The 24,180-nt window shown below is 39.3% G+C and overlaps 1 protein-coding gene across 4 annotated transcripts in view; it reads left to right on the forward strand.

Moving 5' to 3' along the window:
* LOC120510003 (putative RNA-binding protein Luc7-like 2) overlaps positions 1 to 18,960 on the forward strand; it is a 29,849-nt gene extending 10,889 nt beyond the window's left edge. For 3 of the 4 annotated variants that reach the window (XM_039725346.1, XM_039725350.1, XM_039725349.1), the window contains exons 3-10: positions 8,844 to 8,942; positions 9,788 to 9,898; positions 10,563 to 10,706; positions 11,745 to 11,921; positions 13,928 to 14,019; positions 14,887 to 14,916; positions 15,824 to 16,018; positions 18,040 to 18,960. In XM_039725346.1, the coding sequence (XP_039581280.1) occupies positions 8,844 to 8,942; positions 9,788 to 9,898; positions 10,563 to 10,706; positions 11,745 to 11,921; positions 13,928 to 14,019; positions 14,887 to 14,916; positions 15,824 to 16,018; positions 18,040 to 18,232 (1,041 nt within the window). In that variant the 3' untranslated portion in view covers positions 18,233 to 18,960. The remainder of the gene's footprint in view (positions 1 to 8,843; positions 8,943 to 9,787; positions 9,899 to 10,562; positions 10,707 to 11,744; positions 11,922 to 13,927; positions 14,020 to 14,886; positions 14,917 to 15,823; positions 16,019 to 18,039) is intronic. The other variant, XM_039725348.1, reaches the window with a different exon arrangement.
* Positions 18,961 to 24,180: the final 5,220 nt, after the last annotated feature.

The following is a 24,180-nucleotide window of genomic DNA, read 5'->3' on the forward strand; positions in this document are numbered from 1 at the left end:
AGGGATTATTTTAAGTAGTATTGTGTATCAATGTATATATAGTTTTATATTGAACTGTTTTGTGCATTATTGTCTAGACAAAATGGGGGGGAGAAGGGAGAACAATGTGTTTCTTTTCACCCATCTGTTAGGTTGGTGATGCTTGGGTTATGTGATGAGCAAAATAACTCCTGCTTGGGACGTGCTGGTATACTATCAAAACATACAAAGGCATGGGTTATAATCTACAGGAAGAAACTTGTCAAAGATTTGTTTGACAGCTTTTCATTGTGATCCAGTTTCTGTAAACAGAGATTTCTCTAACAGCTGTAAGTAAAGAAATGTTGATCTTCAGAACTGTGAGAGTCAAAGCTTTCGTGCAGTAGCACCTCTCACACTGCAGGTCACTCATGTAGGCTGGGGCAGCTGACACAGTTTAAGTCCTCAATGGAAGTTTTCTTCTGCCTCATACCAGATTTTGCTGCAGCTCTTGGAATACTAAATGAAACTGCTTCTTTAGGTAATATCAGTCTTTTCCTTCCTCATGCAGTTAGTCATCATACCAGAAAATGTGTTCCACAGTGTAAATCTGAGTGCAGAGAAGCAGTAACTAGTTTAATCCTTTTAGTGGGAGTAGTAGAAAGGGGACTCAGAAGAGACAGGCTTTACTGGGGCCGTGTGATGTTCTGCTGTTTACCTGGTCATAGATCTACAGGAATGGACCTTCTCTCTTAACAGTAGTTTTTAAAAGGGCAGGAACCCTGGGGTCTTACTGAACAGTTTGTCACTGATTTAGAAAATGACTCTGAAGTTTTTCCCAGAGTTTTGTTAGGAAGATATTGATGCATCTTTGCTTTCAAGACCTATACTCACAAAAGTTGAGTGATTTTTTTTTTAATTCAAGTCCCTGAATGCTCCTGAAAGAGTAAGTTCTCTGGGGACATTTTATGAGTTTAAGTCTCTATACTGACTGTATTATCAACAAAATACTGGATATGAATTGCCTTTTTTGTGTGTCACAAGATGATCTACAATTCCTAGATACTGTTTATTACTGTTCCTGTCTGCAAAATGCAGACTTCTGTACATCTCTAGCCCACCCACTCTTTCAAACCACTCAAGGAGGACATTGACAGATAACAGAAGACAAACAAAGTGACTCATATGAGTAGGCCCTGTTATTTTGGTGTGTTCTTTCCCTTAATGGCCAATTCCCAAAACTCTGTAAAGGCTTTGATTTCCCTTGACAATAAAACCCTATGTTCCTCAGGTTGCAGTATGTGTTGGTAAAGGTGTCATGTGTTTATACTTTTTTTTAGGGATTTTATTTATGGATATGTTTTTGTGCTACTGAGTTTCTGGGTTTTTTGACTGGGAAATTTCAAGTCAAGGGATCAGAAGTGCCTCTCTGCCTGGTGAAGGTGTTTTGATGTTTTTGTGTTAATGATCACTTGGACACCAGTTTGCATATATAAATCAGTGGTTTAAGAGCTTGCCCCATTCATTTTGGGCTGAAAATTTTACAGTAAGAAATTAGCAGGACTTTGTAAATCCCAGCTGATGAGACAGTGAATAATTTTCCTAGTTACAGCTAGCAGTTTTTCTTTGTTTTTGCCTTACAGGGTTAACACTGTTACTTTTACCTTAATGATTATGGGTTTTTGGTTGTTTGGTTTGAGGTGGGTTTTTGTTTGTGGGTGTTTGGGTTTTTCCTTTACAAAAATGTTTGTTAATCCATATTATGAGATTAGGGACTGAAGCTGCATGTGTAGGAGTCAGATGACTCCCCCATAATGGTACAAACCTGTTGAGCAGTGTTCTCTGGATGTAAGGTTTGCATTGTCTCCTGCAGCTTTTATAAGATGTGTGTGTTTTCTCTATCTTTGCATGTTTCTGAATGAATAGCAGAGTACTAATGAAAGTGACTGGGTGGGAAGATTTAAAACTAATACCTTTAATAAAGCTATTATTAAGTAGCGATGTCCTGAATAGTTGTAACCCAGTAACTGTCTTCGAAAATCTCAACACTTCTTCATTAATCTGGCTTTCTTACCAACTTGATGGTGCTTCCTTGATGAAAAAAATTTCACAAATATCATACATGGTCTTGCAAACAGTGGTTCAGAAACTCTTACCTGCTCAATGAATTGACTTTGTATTTATGTGTATTAATAGAGGAAAAAAATACTTCTTTCATTTTATTTATTACAGACCTGAAAATAGGCTCTGTTGGCTCATCCTGCAGTTAAGCATATCTTTAGTTGCTCCTAAATTTGTTGCATGCAGCTCTTCAGGACTCTTACTGACTAAAAACCACATTAATCAACACATTGATTTAGCAATATATTTGAATACATTGCTAACTTTAATCTTATTAGGAGTGGAATTCAGCTCCAGATTAAGACATCTAAATTTAGATTTCAGCTGAGGAGCTGGGTATTGAAGCTTGCACTGAAGTCAGAAGGTTTCTAGGCAGTGGAGCCTAGAAAAAGATGGAGTTCACCTGCCCATGGGTACCCCTCTCAAGGTGGGCTGAACCCCTTTAGGCTCACTGAATGTACTGTCTGTGTCTCCTTTTACTGTGTAAGAGAAGTTTGGATACTTCACACATCTGCAGATAGATGTTAGTAAGGAGTTTTAATCTGTAGTTGATTTATTTGCCAGTAGTTCACTGGCTCTGGAGCTATTTATATGCTTGAAACTTGTGTTTTGGGGTGTGATTGTGATTTTATGCTGCACTTCTAGAAAAAGCATTAGAAGCTGTTAGAAGGCATTGTGTCTGAGGATATCAGCTTTTCAGTTCAGGACTGATTTGATCATGTGAGCTGTTTCAGCTTAGCAAATCAAATTAAATTAGGCTTGCATAAGCTACCTCAGGTTGGAAGCCTTCAACCCAGTGGTGATGAATTGTGAAGTGCACTGTTGTCCTCTCAAGTGATCATGTCAGTCTCCTGAAATGTATTCTCAGTTTCTTTGGTCAGCACCAGGAAGGTGAACTGATTGTACCACATTCCATTTTAATGGGTTTAATTTATTGAGGTGAAGGGGGAGATTTTTACTTTCTGCACGGTTATCAATATCAGTGTTAATATTAATATATTTTATAGTCAGGCTAGAAGAACAAATACTATGTAAACAGTGAAACAGCTCATTTAATAATAAAGACTGCTGCTAGTTTTGGTAGTGATGATTTATTCTAAGTTGAAGTCTTTAGAAATGAGAGTATGGTTACATGGAGAAATGTTTTTTTAAAAAGTATTATACTTCAGAAGATACCTGGAATTCAGTGGTTAGTAAGGACTTCAACTTAATAATTTCGGCATCTTTTTTACTCTTTTACTTTTTTACATCTTTTTACTTTTACTTTTTTAGCGTTTCTTTCCTGCTAGTGAAGTCCTACAAAAGTTAAAACTGTTAGTGGAGTCAGAGAACTTAAATCCCCTTCTAAATATGTGTTGCCTACAAGAAACGATGGGTTTTATCACAAGTTTAGAAATCTGTTCGAAATAAAATTGGTAGTGCAGCTGAAGAATGAGTTCCATAATAAGGAAGATTTCAGCAAAGAGTCTGTCTTCAGCTTCTTTTTATCAGTAGTAAGTGTTCTCATACATACCCTGGTAGTGCCTTGGCAGTTTGATAAAGGAGGAGATCTGGTTCCTCCAATGTCAATTTTTCAGCAATGTCAGGTCTTTCTAAGCAAACAAACAAAAAATTCTTCTCTTGCTGAATGTGAACTGCTTTGGTATCCTTATATCTAAAAATAAATACCTACTTAAATACTGCCCAGAGTATTTTCTTTCAAAAACCTGTGAAAGATACCTGATGGTTTTAAAACTATTTGATAGTTTGTGCTACCATGTCACTTGGCTCAACATCATTCCTTTGTGTTTTAAGTGCCTTTAGCTGTTCTGTGCTCTTTCTGCAGTCTGTGTACAGTATGTTCAGTAATCAAATTTCTGCTGTCAGAGGAACTTGTAGCAGTTGTAGAAGTGGCAAAAGGAGAATTTTGCTGTAGGTAAGTAGCTCAAGGGCTGAAAAGGAAAAGGGGCAGAAAAAACCCACCTTAATTTCATGTTCCACAAACAGCATCACATCAGAATTTAGTTTGCTATTCAGTTATTTGTCAGCTACTCAAAGTGCACATTTGTTTTGCAAATAAACTCTACAGATTATCTGCTGCCAGATTCTTGGCTAGCTCTTTCTTGTTAACTCGTAATTAATTAATGTGATAATTTTTTTTACCTGATTTGATTGAAGCAGCACTATGCAAACCATATTCCATATTTCTTTATTATACCAAAGAGATTCTGTGTATTTTGTGGATGGGATGACAAAAATTATTACTAAATCATTTCAATACAAAGTTTTTTTTAGTGAAAGACCAGTTTTTTAAGCCTCAGCTCTGGGAAATCCATCGGCTTTAATTGCCCATCTAACACTAATAAATAAAAAAACTATTGTTAGAAAGTGGTCAGCAAGTGCTAGAATGCACTAGTTTCTTAAGTATAACCCAGCAATAACAAAAAGACTCCTGATATCCTGCTTTGTGTGTGGTTACCTAGACTAATCTTCAGCAATAACTTTCATTTGCAAATAAAGTGTCTCCAAATATAGAGGCTTTTCTTCAGGTTTTAATCTCAGTAAAAGTGCAGAAAACTGCAGAAAGACCCAAAGCATGGCTCAGCTCACTCAATGAACTTCAGTTATGTCTAGCCTGGGGACTTGGATGATTTCACCTTTCTTTATTTGTGTTGTTCATCTGAACTGCTCTGTAAATCACTTTTAGGTAATGTAATTCTGTCTGAAAGTCAGTGTATTGACAGTGAAAAACAGTGTGTGTTCTTTTTAAGCCTTCCATTAACTCAGTGTCTGAGCATGAGTCTCCCTCTTAGCCATCTTCTGTTTCAGATGTGATTGATCTTCAAATGGCAGACTACCATGCTTATTCTTTGCCTCTGGGTGGAGGGCATGTCTTGGCACCAAACTGCAAGGTGGACTTGTGGAAAAGGAAAATAATGTGTCTTAATGTGTCTTCTGTCCATTTTCATCTGCTGTCCATCTGCTTTGCAGCTACCCATATGAGCCAGATTATACTGCAAGCTGCTCTGTGCTTGTTGAGGTTCTTGGCAGTCATGATCCAGCATAGACTTCTGACAGTAATGAATCATCCATCCCCAAGATGAGTTGTCTTTGCCTGATATTGCATAACTTACACCAGCAGAAGTGGTTTTTAGCCTGGTTTTGTATTTAATATGCAAACTTATTTAAGGGTTTTAAACATAGTGTGTTTTTTAAATCTCTTTACATTGGGGTTCTAATAGAACTTTTATTAAAGACATTTTCTAGTAATATTTCTGTGAGGACTTTCAAAGGATTACCCAGGACTAATATAGGTTGTGTTAAGGAGCAGTTCCAACAATGATATAATTGCTTCAGCAGCAAAACTACTGATAATCCTTTTCTCTTGTACCTGCTTGTTCTTGCTCCCTGTTATGCCACCTAAGTATTTATCAGGCCACCCTGTTGGGTCAAAAGGGGGAAGGGGAGCCAAAATGTCTTCTGTTGTGATTGAGGCATCTAACAAAAAGAAATCATAACATACTTCTTGCTCCCCAAAATTTCCACTGAAATTACCGAAGGTTTTCAACAGCTTTTGAATTAGCCATCTTAATACTGTAAGAGACCCCAGCTTCTGAAGTTCACTGCTGTGTTGTCCCCTACATGCTCTCAGCACATTGTTTGTATGGCTGCCCAACAAGTTGGACAAAGGTATGCTGCTGAAGAGTTTGCCTCTCTTTTTGATTTGCTGAGGTGTTTTTTTACCCAGTCACTACCCAGATTGTGTTCTACAGCACAGGCAGATGTGCCAGCATAGAGTGGCACAGCACAGGGGTAAGGGGAGGACAGAACATTTCTCAGTAGTAATGCTGGCTCAGACTAATTACCATCCTTTCAGGCTTTGGATTTACAATTCCCAGTAAGAGGCAAAGAAATCAGAAAAAGTACTGTTTTGTGGAGGTTGAATCCAATCCAAATAGAGAGAAAAAAGCATAAAACACATGTCAAGTGAACAGCATATCTTGGTAGTGTTATGTGAATTCTGGGGTTTTTTAATGTGTGATGGAATTTTTTTTCTTGCATTTATTCAAAGTGTATGCAGATTGCATCTTAGAATAGTGGGGGGGGAGGGTTTGTGTGTGGCGGATGTGTTTCAGGCTTTTTGTCATTGTATTCAGACCTCTTGAAGTGTGTCACTAACCTTTATAACTTCAGTGTCCCACTTCAAACAGAATTGTCCTTGAGTTTTACTGTTTTAGCCTTAAAGACTTATTCCGTACAAGAGATGAATCAGCATAAAGTCACTCTTTTCATAATTTAAGGATAATTTTCAAGTGTCTGATTTTCAGATATTTTTTTAAGTTCTTTCACATTCCTCTCCTAGTACTGAAGTACTTTCCCGACAAAATGCTTCAGTTTAAATAATGTCAGCATGGCTTGGAAAAAGACCTCTATAATACATTGCTCAGCTTCAAGGTCTTTGTGGATTTGCATCAGTTAACAAAATTGCTGAGGTCCTGTATAGTTGCAAAAGGAAAAGCTAATCTTTTCCTTTATCATTGCAGTCAGATGTTCCCTACTGCAATCAAATGTTTTCCGGAAAACAGATTTATAGTGGCTGAAGGGGATTTAAATAACTGCAGTTTATAAAAAACCTTTTCAAATTCAAAATTCTTTATTTTACCAATGTGGGGTTTTTTCTCTGTCTGAAACTTCTGTATGAAATAAACCAACAGATTCCATAAAAATTACTTCAATGGTTTCATTGGAAGTCTAAGTAAAAATTTGAAAATACTAAAATAATTGGGGTTTGTTTATTTTCTGTACTTATGAGGCTTTGATTGTTTACTTAAATCCAAGTATTTTATTAAAAACAAGCAAGCAAAAACCCAACAAAACCCTCACTCATTTGGCTTGCAGCAGATTCTGAGTTAACATTCATCTTCTAATTACAAAACTCCCGATGCAGTTATTAATTATTTTAGGTTTGGATTTTATATTGTTTAGCTACAACAGTAACAACTTCTTCTATCAGAGTTCAGTTTTTGTCATGTGTTATCAATGTTAAGAAAGGATTAGTTTTTCTTAATATTAAGTGAGCAGTGCCTTAAGAGCAGACTTAACTGAAACTGCTGGTTTTAAGTGCTATAAATAACAATCACTTCCAATGATTCTACATCAGCCTGTGCTGTTGCAGAGAGGTTGCTTTGGGTTCATTCTGTTTTATTTCCATTACAAATTGGTTGGGGGTGGTGGTTTAACTTTTTGGTTTGGGGTTTTTTGGTGGTTGTTTGTGGGTGGAGTTTTTCAATTTGTTTTTTGTCGAGTGCACATTGCTCTGTCACCAGACCTGCCATGAACAAACTGAATTAGAATTTCTTATGTTATCTCCTGTGCAAAATTCAATTTTTAAACAGTAGTTGTTACCCAGTAAGTTTCTGGGCACTCTCTTCATTGGCATTGTATGCAAGATAAGTGATGCAGCCTCCTTACTTTTTACATCCATCCTTCTTTCCTGCCCTCTCGGGTTTCCGCTGTTGGGATGACCCCTAGAGTCCCTTTTCCCCTGCCTGATAGCCAAAGAAAGAGTCAGGATTCTTTGGCTCTGGTTCACAAGGTTGTTTATTGTCTCTTAACTAAAATATTCTTTTTCACACCTGCAGAGGTCTGTTCAGCAGGTCTGTCAAGGGCACACTGCCCACCCCTGGGCTGGTGTCTACCTTTTATACTATGAATTACGAGTACTTTATTTATCATTATTTTCCAATACCTTTCACCTATGTTACACTGTGTACTTTTATTCTAAACCAATCTCAATATGTCACCATCACCAAGAAGATGGAGGCTAGGAAGAAAGAAGAAGAATAGGACAATGCACAAATCCCTCCATCTTGCCTCCTAGACCCTTATACTAAAAACCCCCAAAATTGCACTTTTCACCCTGTGATTAATTCATTATCACTCTGCTTAAACTTTTGTGACTTGTGATTTGTTCCATGGGTTAGGATCGAAATCCCAAGTGTCTTTGGCTTCCTGCCAGGGGCACGTGTCATCCAGGGCACCCAGAGGGGCGTCCTGGGTTCTGACACTGCCCTTCTAGAACGGTTTTCAATTACAAGGGAAATGTCTGTACTTTTTATTCCCTGGTTCTTGAACATAGTCCAACATTCAGCTCATCTTCCCTCATTTGCAAAATGTTTTGCAGGGATTTGATTTTTGGTTGTGTTACTTGAAATGCTTCAAGAATGTTTTTTAAGCAGCACTTACAGTGGTGCTGTGGTTGTAGCTCTTTCAGGTGACGAATATAATGGAAACAGATTATCATGGAGTGTGCAGACAGGTTCAGGTCAAGAATTTCACCATTTAACTGCTACTTATTTTCATGGAACTTGTCTCTACTAAACTGTTTCAGTTCAATACATGATGTTCCACTTCAGTCACTTTTTTGAACTTCCAGTTTAATTCTAGTAAAACAGCTTTTTTTTTGCAGGACATCAATGATACTTAGTATCACTGATGATATGACATCAGCAATGATACTTAGTATCATTAGATGCTTAGTATCAATAATACTAATGGAAATGGACATCATTATAAGATGAGCTGTTCATTCTCTCTGCTGTTATTATTTCTTGATTCATGCATGTCTGTCAAAGACCTGGTACAACCTTATAGCTTTGTTAAACTCTCATTACCGCAGGGGATATTACTTGCTTCAGAATATTTGACAGTTAAAGAAAATCATGCTACCCTTATTCCTTGTAACACATCTGAAAAGTTAAACCACATTGCCTTTGTCTTTTCAGAGAATGGACCTTGGAGAATGCCTGAAAGTGCATGACCTGGCATTAAGGGCAGACTATGAAATAGCATCCAAAGATCAAGATTTCTTCTTTGAGCTTGATGTATGTATTTTGTCTTAATGGTGGAGAGAAAGCATTAGTTTGTGTACTTATGTGGATAAACTGAGCAACAGATGTTTGTTACAGACTGAAGGAAGACTTTTGAAAAGTGATTTTATAAAGAGGCAGAGAAACTCTTGGCACAGTTACATGAAAGATACTTGACTCTTCATGACTATATGCTGATTTGTGTTGGTAGTCATCTCCAGGTAGAACTGTTAGCAGCCTCTCAGTATGATAAACCTGAGTGCTGTCTTAGTGCTGTCAAATAGCAAGCAAATGTTAAAGCTGCGTATGCATGCTTTGAAGAGAGTTTTAAATTCTACAGTTAACAAAGAAAGTAATTTGTTATTGGAGATAACAAATCATATACTGTGTCTCCATACACTGTAGTTGGTTTTGAACTCCCAGCTAGGAAGTTAGCCTTTGCTAGCACAAAAGGGTTTGGGTTTTTTAATTCTTATTTGGAGGGATGGTTAATATGCATACTTAAACCCTAGTGAAAAAAGTTTCAGTATTGCATGTCATGGCTGGATGAAGTGATCCTGAATAGCCTTCCAGGAATTTCAGTGCCACTAGAAATACTCACTACGACTTCTTCTGTCGTAAGACAGGTTGACATCCAAATTTCTGCAAATACTTGGAAACTATGGCAGTGTGTAGACTCTAATTTTTTTTAACCATTCGTATGAATATGTATGATTAGTCAGCATAAACCGGTAGATTGTTTCACTAATTGCTAATAAAAACTTGTGAAAGTGAAGCCTTAATAAACTGAAGAAGCCTTACAGCTAATGAAATATTTATATTCTTGACAGCACTGATCCTTGTTGTTACTGATGTTTCAGGCAATGGACCACCTGCAGTCATTTATTGCAGACTGCGACCGGCGAACAGAAGTGGCTAAGAAAAGACTAGCAGAGACTCAAGAGGAGATCAGTGCTGAAGTTGCAGCTAAAGTAAGCATGGCAGATGAGTTACTGCTGTCTTTTTGGAGGCCAGCTTTTCTAATGAGCCAGTTTCAAGTTTTAAAATTATATCAGATCTGAGAATTCCTACTGAAGAGGCGGAAAAAGCAATAAATTTTCTCTGTGCTTCCTAAAACTGCCTTTAAAGCACAGAAGAGAATAGAGGGAAGAGACCTCTCTGATATTTTTGACCTCAGGAAACTTGACTCTGAATCCATCCTACAGAAATGTTAGTAATTCTTACACTTTTTGATCCAAACTTCATCTACAAAGGAAACAAAATCACTATCCTTTTCTCTATATCTTTTTGAATGAAAAAAAACTCTATAATGTTTCCTCACATATATGCAAATGCTAAGAGAAATGATTGTACAAATATTAATTTTTCAAGACTGGTATAGATAAGTGTGAATTATTTGCAGTTTGCTGAACAAAATCCTTTTCTGGAATTTTACATAGACTTGGTAATTTAGCCTTTTTCTGTGTTTCTTGCAGAGAGGCATTTTCTGTATCAGTTCCAATTGGGGAAATTCTCTCTGTGTGTTTCTTTTAATTCTGTCCTTCTGATTTTGCATATCATAACTCAGTAGTAGTTCAGATTATTCTCCATAATTAAAAAGTATTTCCTATGTTAAGCCTTTCCTTGTCTTTCAAGGCTGAAAGAGTTCATGAATTGAATGAAGAAATTGGGAAACTGTTGGCCAAAGTAGAACAGCTTGGAGCTGATGGGAATGTGGAAGAATCTCAAAAAGTAATGGATGAAGTGGAGAAGGCTCGGGTAAAGAAGAGAGAAGCAGAAGTAAGTCGATTGTGTAAGGATTGGGGGATGGAGAGGGCAGGGTCAAACATTAAATTGCATGGCCTCTGTGTGGTGCAAGACATCTCTGTTAATTCCTTAGCTAATTGCTACATATAAAACTAAAGAAATTGCTTGATGGCATCCAGTTAAAGTTTCTACCCTTTAATACACTCCTATACAACTAAAAATTATACTTCCTTCCACAAATGATGCATTTGTCTTAGTTTGGCTGTGTTGGTCAGTTGTATCTGTGGACACTGCCTTTGTGGCTGTGATGGTTGCACTGACTTAGCTCGTTTGGTCTCATGGCTTTTACTCTGGCAGCCCTGTTATAATCTCGTGCTGGAAAACTTCAGTGAAGTCATCCACTGTCTTCACTAAAAGAGAGTTCATGTCTTGTGTATCAGGAAAATCAAAATGATCCTTGTAATGTTCAGGTGACAGAGCTCACCAAGAGCTTTTCCATATTGTATTATGCAAAGATAGTGAAATTTCTAGAAACCAATGTCTGCAGCTGTTTCAGTAGTACCAGAAGGATTGCTGGCAGTCTTGCTTGTCCATCATCTGAATGTATTAGGTAAATTTTGCTCAGATAATGTGTTTAATTAGTGTCTAAAAAGCAGGTAAATTTCTCAGGAAACTTAATGTTTTAAATGGGGTTCAGAACTAAAACTGCTGTCATATTTTCATAATTTGTCAACATAGCAATTGCAGTTTAATATGTATTCATTGTTGTACATGAAAAAGTACATCATGCTTCTATGTAATGTAATCTGAATGTAGGAATTACCCAACTTTTTTTTTTTAATTTAATCTTAAAAACAGTTGCTGATGTCCTGCTTTTAAATATGTTCAGTTTTCAAAATAAGGAAATATGCCCTGTGTCTTAGTGAGACAGTTGAAGTATGAACAGTGTGCATTAACTAAAGGGTGTTCTGCTGTACATTGAATTTGGTTATTTGTCATGTCTCTTCAGTAAAGCGTCATCCGTGTGTTTATGTGCATTTTGAAGTAACAGCAAATGTTTTTATTTTCTAGGAGGTATACAGGAATTCTATGCCTGCCTCTAGCTTTCAGCAGCAGAAGCTACGGGTTTGTGAAGTGTGCTCGGCTTATCTTGGTCTTCATGATAATGACCGACGACTTGCTGATCACTTTGGAGGAAAACTACATTTGGGATTTATTGAAATAAGAGAGAAGCTTGAGGAACTCAGGGTAAATCATTGTTACATTTTTTGTGTATTCTCCTACTTAATTTTTTGCCATGCAGCCTTAATGGAATATTTATTTCTCTGTGTGTGGTTTTTTTTTTTTTTCATATCACTTTAAGCTTTGGGAGTTCATTAGCCTAAAAACACTAAACATTCTAATTTAGCAACAATTACCTGGATAGATTTGTAAGATGACCTCTTTTGCACTGAGGTAGATTAAAATGCACCTTCAAAGTAATGCATCTTGGGAACTAAGATCTTGAATCTCCTTTTAAAATGGAGAACTGTATTTTGAATGAACAACAGCAATGTTGAAACATACTTAGCAGTTATAGGAGATAGCCAGATGAACTTTGCTTTTAGCCAGATGATTGACTAAAAGTAATAAGGAGACTCTTGACAAAAGCATTTAGTAAGGAGGATGATAACACTTGGAAGAGTCTTCCAAAAAATGTAAAGAAATGCTTGGAACTCAACCTGCTGTATGGTGAATGACTAAAATTCAATTTGTTTATTTTACCTGGACAAAGATTAGGAAATTTTGAATAGAATCCAACAACTCAAGACTGCAGTTATCCAAAATAGAATACTAAGTTATGTATATCTTGAAGTCAGAAATAATTTTTATGGGGAAGGTTGCATGTTCTCTATAGCTTGATCATTTGAAATCCAGTTGGAATATTATAACCTATCTTGACCAGAAATCATATGCCAGAAGAAAGACTTACTGGAATTATATTCTGGACTTCCAGTTTTCAAGAGGATGGGTTTGAACACTGATGCCATTTATGACCATAATTTTTGACAAATTATGGAGTTCATAGTTCAGTTAAGCATTTTAACTGTAGTAATCACTAAAGGCTATAAGTAAATTGGTTGAATTCCTAAGAGCAGAAATTGCTGCTACTGGATTTGTACAAATTGACTTGGTTTATGTTCTGTAATATTCCAGCTGTCTTGCATGGATACTGTGACTTACCCTTCAGAGAGCCAACTCTTCCTGTGGATGTTGCCACTTTAGGCTCCTAACTATAGCTGGTATAACTTAAATCTTAGATGCCTAGAACAGTCATGTGTACTTCCTCTCATCCCTCCATGAAATTCTCCAAAGAGTCACTTGAACAAGAAACCTTGCTTGTAGTTAAATTTCTGATGTTGTACAAGGAAATATAGATATAATTTGATGAAAAGGGTTGAAATAACTAATTATTTACATCATTTGGGACAAAATATGCATGGATAACTATTTCACATTCCCAAAGCATCAGTAAATTAATCTTTCAAAGTGCTTTGCTGATAAAGAAAGAAAACAATAACTATCCCCTCCTTCCTCAGAGCTCTCCTCAGAGATCTAATCAAGATGCTGCTGGGGCAATTCCACCTCTCAGAAGAAGGTCTTTACAAAGAGTTGAATTTCTTGCATCATGTCCAGAAGGTGGCAAGACTTGGGTTTGGCCAGATCTCCAGTTGTGAGTTCCACATCTGAGGGCCCTCTACTGAGCGTGCCTTGTCCCCAGTAGTAGTGAGTTCACCCTGGGGGCTATCAGCTGAAGCATCTGCTCTAACTTTGTCCCACAATCTAATACAGGAAAAAGTAGCCTCAAAACTTAGGTGTTGGCCCAACCAAGTCCTTTAAGAAACTTAACTGTCCCTGTTCTGATTCCTTTCTGCCTTTCCCCAGTGTCCAAACTATGATAGGATTGGCATGGAAGCTCTCACATTAAAGGCATGACTTATTGTTCTGAATTCCCCTTTATTAAAAACTTAATATTTAACTCTGCATATTTCAGGTCTTCATGTAACACCCACATGCAGCTCTTCTGCAATAACTTCTATTTCTTCAAGAAAAAAAAATGTATATATACTGAGGAAGAGAGTGGGAATGATATACACAAGGGAAAGGGGATATGCCTGAGGGAAAGAACTGAATGTTAACTGTCTAGATTATTTTTGTAGCACCTTCATGTGAGAAATTTTTTAATATAACTTAATAAATTCTTTTGTTTTCAGAGGATTGTGGCTGATAAACAGGAGAAACGAAATCAGGAACGTCTGAAACGTAGAGAGGAGAGGGAAAGAGAAGAAAGGGAGAAACTAAGGAGGTAGGGATCTGTTTTAATTGCATGTACATTATGACCTATTTATGTTTAATAAGAAAACTGATATAGTTCATACACATTTCTAAATACACAGAATTACAATAGATTGCATTCCTTGGAAACTTAGGATTGAGATGGAATTCCATTCTAAATCTTAAAACATGGAATTATTCTCATAAAAAGCCTTTTTAAAAACTGCTGATAGTATTATCTCTAGATATTTGAACAAAGGGCCTTTGGAATAATTTTCAGGCATGTACCTTCTTTAGAGACCTGACAGATATGAGCTTACATATGAGCATATGAGCTCCTTTCATCTCTTAGCAATTTTCTTCAGAGATGTCAGAAATTTTCCTTATTGGAAGCAGTTCAGTGTATGATTAAGGAAAGCAGTTCCCTGTTCTTCTATGGAGTAGTAGCTTCCAGGCCTGGTGGGGCTGGAGTGGAATGGAACCTGAGCTGCAGTTCTCTTGACATGTTAAGTTTCAGAAGTTAACAGTGTGAATTTCTGAAATCTGTTGTGGTTTGGTACTATTTGCCTATCAGGAAATCAGGGAATACTGACTTCCTCTGGAAGCTTTTTCTGTGGGAGGGGTGTAAGTTAAAAAGCTGGTTAGATAATCTTCTGGGCTTCTAGTAGAGTTGTCTCAAAAATAAAATTTAAAAAACCCACCCAACACGAAACAGGGATGTGTTTCCTGATAAACATGTTACAAAGATGTTGACATCAAATAAAAGGCCTTTAAATACTTGCTACTAAAGCAAGAAATACAATAACAGGTCAGCTAGTCTGGTTTATTATTACTAAACTGCACTTTATTTGACAGTGAGATTCTCTTAAGAAAAATTACTATTTTCCATTTATTTCAGGTCCAGATCCCACAGCAAGCATGCCAAAAGGTATATAAATCTGCAGACAAGGAATACCAGCGGTGAAGTTAGCCTTTCACAAGCTGGAACATTTTAAGACTGTCTAGCACTGTTAGTTTAAGATGTCCATCTTTACAAACAGAGCTTTCTGTTACATAGTCATCTCTCTGTGTGTTTGTACACTATTTATCACCATGCTACTGAGTTTGTACATCTACATCTATTTTGTGGCTATTGCAATGCAGCTTCATGTCCCAAATAACACTTAAAATACAGAAAATTGCTTTTTCTTTACAAAAGGTTCTGGCAAATATCTTTTGGTGAAAGCCCATGCTTTCAAAATCCCTAAGCACCAGGTTAACTCATCAGATCACCCATGAATAGTATGAGTGTAGTTTCAAATCTACACAGTTGAAGGTCACCAGTGAGGTATGATTGCAAAGTGATTTGGAGGGGGGGAAAAAAGAAGAAAATAGGAAATTTGTATAGTGTTTAGAATCTTCCAGATTAGTCTTCTTGTTGTAGCTGTGGGGAACAACATAGTCCAATTTTTAAAGAACATAATAACACATAGATTCTGGCAGATGATCCCTGTCAGTGCATCATTAGGTTCTTCTTCGCCTGATACAGATACTAGTTTAAAATGTTAAGTAGATTTTTATTTGCTTTCAGGAGCCTGAATTGGCTATGCTGTTGCTACACAGTCATGAATTAACTATAAAATTGTCTGCATTAGTCAGAAAGGAGTTTGTAGGCTTTCTAATGTTGCTTTCCCCTGTCTGTTTGCCTGCGAATCAGACACTGCAATGGCTCTGAACACTGCAGGCCATTCATTCTCTGTCCAGATGTGTTTGCCATCGCGTGTGTGATGCTCACAGTAGCTGGTGAGAGTGGCTGGCTGAGAGCAGTGTGTGCTGTAAGCCCTCTCTGTCCCCAGGTCTAGGTCCCGAGAGCGCCGCAGACACCGCTCCCGCTCAGCCTCGCGGGAACGGAAGAGAAGGACCCGATCCAAATCCCGGGAGAAGCGCCACCGCCACAGGTCCCGCTCCGCCAGCCGCAGCCGGAGCCGCAGCCATCACAGAAGCAGGCACAGCTCCAGGGAGAGGAGCCGGGAGCGCAGCTCCAAAAAGAGGTGAGTGTTGCCCTAGAAAGAAGTGGCTTCTCCCAACACACAATGAGAATTCTCACACTAAATTGAGTTTATGCTTACCACTCAGTAATTTCAACACATTTTGAGTCTGTCTCCGATTTCAGTTACAGCTGCAGCATATTTATGATTTGACACACCAGAGTGCTTTATTATCTATTTTTTTTTAATATAACAATAACAGGGTTATATATTATTTTTGTTTTGGATGAGTGCTACAGAGTATTGGTGTCAAGTTGATACCAGTTGCATGCAGCATAGAAAGTGAAACAGCTGATTTTCATTTGAACCCAGGGATATCAGCAGTCATCTTACTGTCAGTACATTCAGGTTTTCCCTTGGGCTCTTGTTCCCAACACCCATCTGTTGTGAACTGCACCAGATAAAAGTTGGTTTAGGTATGCCTGAAAGTAAACTTTTTGCACTGCATCTGAAGATTGTGCTTTGCAAGGATCTCTCATGGAAAGATTACTGCAGGGGGCAGGCTGGAGCTGTTGCTTTTCAATTATTCAGTTGCTATCTGCTCCTGAGGATTGACTGGCTTGTTTACATGCCTGAGGAGAGCAGAACTTAAAAGACTTGGGATTGTACAATAAGGCATTTGGTAGGGAGGTCTGCTCAGAAACAGGATTCCTTTCTTGTATAGGTTACCCACTGTGGCATACTCCAAGAGCAGTACAGTGAAAGGGTGACCAGTCTCAAAGCCCTGAGACTGTTGACCTACAAGAAGATGGAAGTTCAGGTTTTGAAGTGGCCACACATGCAGGGCTTATAGTTCAAATTATTTCAGGAGTTAAGTCATAGTTACTTCTGCAGGGGACTTGGGCACAAGGTACTTGGTGAACAGTTGTACTAACTCCAGGATGAAGCTCTTACTTGGCATGTAGCCTCTCTTCTTCTGTGACAAGTAGTTTATGGAATAGGGTAATGCCTGTGGATCCCAGTGTTTTTTGCAAGTATTGAGTCTTGCAAAGTACTGCATTGTAGGGAAAGTAATCTTTTCAGATGAGCAACTAACGTGAAAGGTCACTTCTTTGTAAGCTTACAAAAGGAAATTAGTAGAGGAGCATTTTGCAGACATTAGTTTTGAAGTTTGGAAGTTAAGTGAAGGAGCTTTCTCTAAGTGGATAGAGTACAGTCTCATGGTGCAGAGTACCAAATTTTTCAACTAGGAAATGACTGGCTAGCTGTTAAAATATTTCTGTAAAAATCTGTATTAAAACATTTTGTGAGTGCAGTATATGGTAAAATACAGACCTAAGTGCATATGTAAGGGAATATAGAGGAGGATGTGTCTAATCCATTTTTCTCCCAATATAGAGGAGGATGTGTCTAATCCATTTTTCTCCCATACAGGTAACTAATGAAGTTTAAAACTACCTGGTTTGTTTAACAAAACAGGTCTTTTCTATCTCCATCATAAAGGTTTTGAAAACGCCTATTTATCAGAGCAAAATATCTAAAAAGAACACTACCCCAACTTTTCAAAGTGTCACAAAAGGGTTAATTCTTTTAACAAAATATGGTTGTAGAACAGATTCCAGATTTGTTTTGTCATATAGAGCCTCCCTTCCAGAATTATGCAAGTTAATTTCCTGCTACTTTTAAGCAAACTCCTGGTTTTAAATGTGTTTTTTAAGTTTGTAATTTATAGTCTGAGAAGGGCTAGACACTGTTCTTAAACTAGAGACTGCAGATGAGAAATATCCACTCAACTCTAGTTAATGTGAACTTGGAGATGGAGGCTGAAAGTAATAGGTGTAGTGAAGCACATTGAACTTCATCTGGTCTCTGAATAAATGTGGATTAAATCCTCCCTCAAAGTACTTGTCTTTTGAAGTAGGAAAGGGAGAAGGGTAGAATGATTTGGTGTCTTCTCATACACTTCTGTTCATATAAATCTAAAGCTGGGTTGGAAAAAAGAAGAAAAATACAAAACCTAAGTGCTGTTTGATAGCTACCAGTTCATGTCTAACTTGACTTCTCAAATGCACTGCACTTTGCAGATCCTCTAAAGAAAGATCTTCCAGAGACAAAGAGCGTTCGAGAGATCGCGATAGAACATCCCGTGACAAAGACAGAAGCTCGAGGGAGAGGTCACCACGGGATTTCAAGGACAAGAAACGTTCCTATGAGAGCGCCAACGGCCGGTCGGAGGAGCCCAGGAGCTCGGAGGAGCGCGAAGCAGGGGAGATATAACTGGCTGTATATTCACCTGATCTCTAGCTTCCTATGGAGTTGCATACTTTGGTTTAGTTTACAGTTGTTCAAAGGGACACCAGTGAGCAGTTCCAACACTGATACAACTTAGGGTAGATGTACAGTATATAAAAGTGGTTATAACAAAGTGAGAATTAAACCCCGTGAATAATGGTGCCTAAAGCTGGGTCCTGGACTTCCACCAAGTTGTAAAACTTTTCTGAAAGATTTCTCTTTATTCAGGACAACAGTTTTATGTACCAAGATGCAGATCTCAATGTTTTTAATCTCCTTTCCAATACAAGTTAGTGAACAAATTATATTGTACTACTTGCCTTGGGTGCTTTTGAACCTTTATAAATTCTCCAATTCTGCTCCAGTCAAAACAGCATCATTGAAAGGTTGTATTTGGGGAATTTTTGTTTTGTTTGCTTTTTTTGTAAGAGGGTGGGTGGATGGATATTAACTTTTACTCTAAAATTATGTTCCCAGTGTTGGGTTTTATTTTTGTTTGGGATCCTAGGAGTTGATTACAGTGGGAGCATTTAGACAGGAACTTGTACTGGAGAAAGCGGAAATGTCTTTTTACAGTGCCTATTTAGACTTGGAAATTGAACAGCTGTTGCATTACATCTTTTTTATTTCTACTTAAATTTTGAAATCAAAGCCAGTCCCATATCTGTACCATTTGATTGGTATGTGTTCAATATATTTGTTTTTTTCCAGAAGGACTCGTTCTGCTTTTTCTTGTGGAGTACATCTTTAATTGTATTAAAACAAACAAAAAAAACCAGCACAACAAAGAAAAATTAAGAATAAAAAAAATAAAAAGAAACCATATTGTCCAATAACTTAACAAGGATATACTGGTCTGTTAAGATGGTTAACTAGCAGTTCAGTCTTTTTAAAAATATCTGATTATTAGTACTTAACATACAGATGTTAAGTTCTGTGCTAGGAGAAGCAGCCATTCTGCTTACAATCCTGATTATTCTAAAATCTTCAAAAGCAGAAACATGTGGAATCAGAATTATAGAACAGTTTGGGTTGGAAGATACCTTAAAGATCATCCAGTTCCACCCCCCTTACTGTGGTCAGGAACATCTTTCTCTAGTCCAGGTTGCTCAGGGCCCCATCCAGCCTGGCTTTGAGCCATTCCAAGGATGGGGCATCCACAGCCTCTGTGGACAACCCCTCATCACCCTCACTGCAAAGAATTGATTCCTAATATCCAGTCTAAGTCTACCCTCTTTCAATTTAAAGCCATTCCTCTTTGTGTCCTGACACTACACGGACTTGCAAAAGTCTCCCTCCATTTATAGGCTTCCTTTAGAAGAACCTGCTACTAGAACATGCTGTAAGATCTCTACAGAGCCTTTTCTGCAGGCAGAACAACCTGAATTGTCAGCCTTTCCTCAGAGGAGAGGTTTTTAATCCCTCTGATCATCTTTGTGGCCTCCTGTGTGCCCGCTCCAGTAGGTCCATGTCCTTCCTGTGCTGAGGATCCCAGAGCTGGATGCAGCACTGCAGGTGGGGTTGGTGGGGGTCCCAGCAGAGCAAAGCAGAGGGGCAGAATCCCTTCTCTCACCCTGTTGCCCACACTGCTTTGGGTGCAGTACAGGACACATTTACCCATTGCTGGGTCATGTCCAGCCCCTCATTTGCCCCAGGTCCTTCTCAGCAGGGCTGTTCCCCATCTGTTCATCCTTTAGCCTGGATTTGTGCTTGGGATTGCCCTAAGGTGCATCACCTTGCACTTGGCCTTGTTGAACTTCTTGAGCTTTGCACAGACCTGCTCCTCAAGCCTGTTGAGGTCCCTGTAGATGATGAGCTCCCTGTGGATGGTATCCCTTTGCTCCAGTGCAATGACTGCACCAACTTGCTGAAGGTGCTCTTGATCTGAAGGGGTTGCTGTCCATTCTGTCGGATTGAAAGTGCTTTGGGGTATTTAAACGACTCAGATATATCCTATTCCAACACAGAAGAATTTAGATATTGGTAACTTTTCCTCCTTGAGTTATCTAACCACTGAGTTATCTAATAGTGATGTTTAAGAGCAGTGTTTGTAATGATTTATTGGTATTTCCAGCAGGTTCTGCAGCCTGTCTTTCCCTAGTGCAACTGCTAACACTGTTGTGTAATACCATTCACTCTGTGCATTCATCCTCAGTGTTGTTTCTGTGGCATCTTCGGTACGGTCAGAGCACGTGGGTGATAATTCTAACACTGAAGATAAATTAGCAGTGTATTGGCTGGCAGTGAAAACTAGAACAGGACCTTTACACCTCTGCCAGGACTTTGATCCAGCATTGCACATTCCACTTTAAATTTACAGCATTTTAAGCTGCCAAATGATGATGACTAACTGCTTAATCCTTTTTTAACTTTTTTATCCATTTGAATTCTGAGCATGAGTTTCCCTCCTGGGACTGTTTCTTGATTTCCTGGATGGCCCAGGTGGTTGGTGAATGGAAGTTACTGGTGTTTGTCCATCTGCTACAGCCAGAGTGTAAGTGTTTGAAAACATCTATTGTCACATAATTGTTAATGGAGTTCTAGTGGTGTGACAAAAGGTGACTGGTCATTTCTAGATATATCTTACATAGCACAAGTGCCAGTGATTCCTTTGGAATGCCTTTCTGGAATAATATTCCAGAAATACTCAGGACCTGTCTCCCCCTGCAGCCAGCAACTAGAAATTTTGTATTGTAAAAAGGGGGACGAAGGGAGGGTGGGTGAAACTTGTATACTGTGACAAAACAGTATCTAGACTCCACACTAGCAAATGCTGGATAATATGCCATCCATTTTACATATGGCTTTTAAATTTAAATTGCAAAAGGGAGATTGGGTTTGGGCCTTCCCTTATGTAGATGAAGTACCACACTAAATGTTAAGCAAGAAGGTATCTCTGATTCCCTCATAAAATAATCTGAATTACTTGTGGAAATGCAGGACTGAAGTGCAGTTGGGAAGAAAAAATTAAGATGACTGGTGAAACACACTTAGGATGCAAAAGATGTGGAGCATCTATCAGAAGAGGAGAGTTGTGCCTAAATATGGATCCTCCACTCAACAGAACCCAATGACCTTAATTTCCAGGATTGCAAAACTGAGGTATTCATCACCTGTAGATTTCCTGCTGGACAGCTGAAGTGTGGTATGGACTGACCTTGGTCTTCATGGTTAAATAGATTAAGAAATTGAGCTCTTGAGGGAACCTAGGGGTGCTGTAGCTGAGCATCAGCTTTTGAGATCTTGGAAATTTTGCTGATGCAGTTGTAGCTCCATAGCAGTTTTTCTCAAACTGAAGATGTACAAAGTGAGCAGAAAAAGTAAATTACCTAACTGATTTAAAGTGTTTGAACTGCGGTGAACCTGCAAGCATCATTCCCATATCTCATAATCAGTCCAGATTAGTCAGGGGAGTGCAAAACAAAACGATTAAGATGATAAGGAGCTGGAGAGTGGCACATTACCAGAAATGAGATCCTCTCCTGAACATGGAATCATGGAATTGGTTACCTTGAAAAAGCCCATCAAGAACATTGAATCCACCCATTAACCCAGCACTGCCCAGCCCTCCACTAAACCATGTCCCCAAGTGCCACATCTTCATGTCTTCTAAGTACCCCCATGGATAGCAACTCAGCCACTTCCCTGGGCAGGGAGGTGCCAGGCCTTTTCCTGGCCTGGGCATTCTGGCCCAGTGCCACCACAGCCTCTGTGTTGCTTTCCCACTGCAGCAGCAGGAACCATGCAGTAAAATGGTGACATTTCCAAGCAGAGGTGCTTGGCCTAGTGCCACCATATCCCCTTACCTAACTTAAGACTTGCCAGTGGAGCTGCCACAGGAGGCTGTTCCTCTGTCCCCCTGCCTTCCATCAGCTGTTCAATCTGGGAGTTACCATCCCATTCTTCAATGATAGCCCTGCTCTGGAGCCCCTCTCTCTGTCCAGCCTATCTTGCACCACCCATCCCCAGGGACAATGGGAGAAAATACGTAAACCAGCTCTCTAAACCAATGCAGGGATTATCTTTGTAGCTGAAGAGAGAATGGTAGCAAGACCTCAGACCCCTGGGGCCAGTGCAAGGCAGCCAAGGGCATGGGTGGCTACAGCCAAGCAGATGGGTTTAGCTGTAGTGACACAGAAGATGGGAGTTGCAGTCAGCATTAAACTAAGTATAATTGCAGAGTGAGCCGTGCTTCAGAGGCAATGGCAGTGTGCAGTGTTGTGTAGGGGCATGCAGCACCTGATAACCCCTCCAGTTTACTGTTCTCTGTCCCATATTTCACATGCTGCCTTCAGTATCATTTTCCTTTACTCCAAGGCAGTAAAGATTAGTTTCTTCTGAGGTAGGGGCTTATAAAAAATGTTAATGCACTCTTCATCCAGTCCTGCATGATGGTTCTTGCTCTTTGTTTGTTTTTTTTTTTATTTGATCACTTTTTTCCCCTTGCTTAATAAATTCTTGCACTGTCACTACTTATGTAGTTATTTATTCTTTTCAGTAAGACCTGAAATCTGTCTTTCCCTGCAGTTTGCAAAACTGGGAAGCAGCAGACTGCTGGGCAGGAGTTGTATCAGCAGCTGGAAATACAAGGAAAGAGGAAGAAATGTTTCCTTCTAGCCCTGGCTCTCCACTTTATCCCTGCTTTCCCCTCTGTGGGCATATACTGGAGTCGGCAGGCAATTAGAAAGTTCTCTCATGACTTACTTCTCCTGGCTCTGGCTTTTCACTTCCTGTTGCTGGAGAAACTGCAGTCCCAAATTCCTTCCCCTGGGCTCAGTGGTGCTGCCAGAGCACTGCAGGCAAGCAGAGTTCTAGGAGATGCACCATCAGAAAGGCAGGATTAACTAGCAGCAGAGCAGGGCTGGACACCAGCACGGTCACAAAGGGCCTGAGAGCAGCAGGAGCTGCCATGGCTGTGGCTGTACAGCCCTTTCCCAGCCTGAAACTATCTGACAAGTGCTGACTGTGGAAAAGTATGATGGTGATGCTCAGTTAAGTGCACAAGGGTTAGAAATCATTCCAGGTGCTGGCTCAGAGAGGCTGCAAAAAGGCACTTTTACAGCACTGGCCCTGAGGCACCTTCAGCCCAGCTGGAGCTTGTCTCCATCTCTGGAAAGTGGTAAGTGGGAGGGGACTTTGCATTGGAACCACTGTAACTTTTCTAATTGCTGCCTTCAAATCTTCCAAAGCTCAAACTGGTTTGCAGCAGAGCAATGGGAGTAAAGAACTGCCGCCACCTCTTCTCAGAGCTTTAACTACTTGTACTCCTTTAGAGGGATTTGAGACTATAAATATTTTTTACACATCTTGTTCTTGTTTCACAGTCCTTGCCAGTGCTGCACAATATGCTTCCCTTTCTCCCCGAGCTGAACAGAAAACAAGCAAATGAAGCAGCCTGCCCCATCTTCCCCTCTAGCTAGAGTTCCTCTTCTGGACTTCGGGATTTAGCATCCTTTGCCAAATGCAGTGGGTGATGAAAACTACATGTTGAATGAAGGAAACCTCTGCACTTTTACTTGTTTACAAAACTTGCATTATGGTGAAGTGAAAACCATGAGCAGCCTGACTGCCACAAGTGTGATGAATGCCTGGGTGGGAGCTTGAGCTGGTTTTGGAAATGTCCCAGTACCACCAGTAAATGTGCACTATAACCAGCTGCCACTGCTGCACATCACCTTTTCTGTGAAGCAAATGAGAGGGCACATCTGCTTTCTCTGTGTTTATTGCATTACACTGAAGCAAACCAGCATGTGGTTATTTCCAGTTATTAGCTGATTATTTCACCAAGTCTAAGGAATACAAAGAAAAGCAATTAAATAGTTCAGGACCCAGTTAGCACTGAAGGGAGGCCCAGGCTGTGTGACTGGACAGAAAGTGTCCCATGCCAGGCTGAGGCCCCTGTGCTGCCCACACAGCAAGGCAGCAGTCTCCGT

Source organism: Passer montanus, unplaced genomic scaffold (genome assembly GCF_014805655.1).
Source record: "Passer montanus isolate IOZ18808 unplaced genomic scaffold, ASM1480565v1 scaffold55, whole genome shotgun sequence".
NCBI classification, from domain to species: Eukaryota; Metazoa; Chordata; class Aves; order Passeriformes; family Passeridae; genus Passer; species Passer montanus.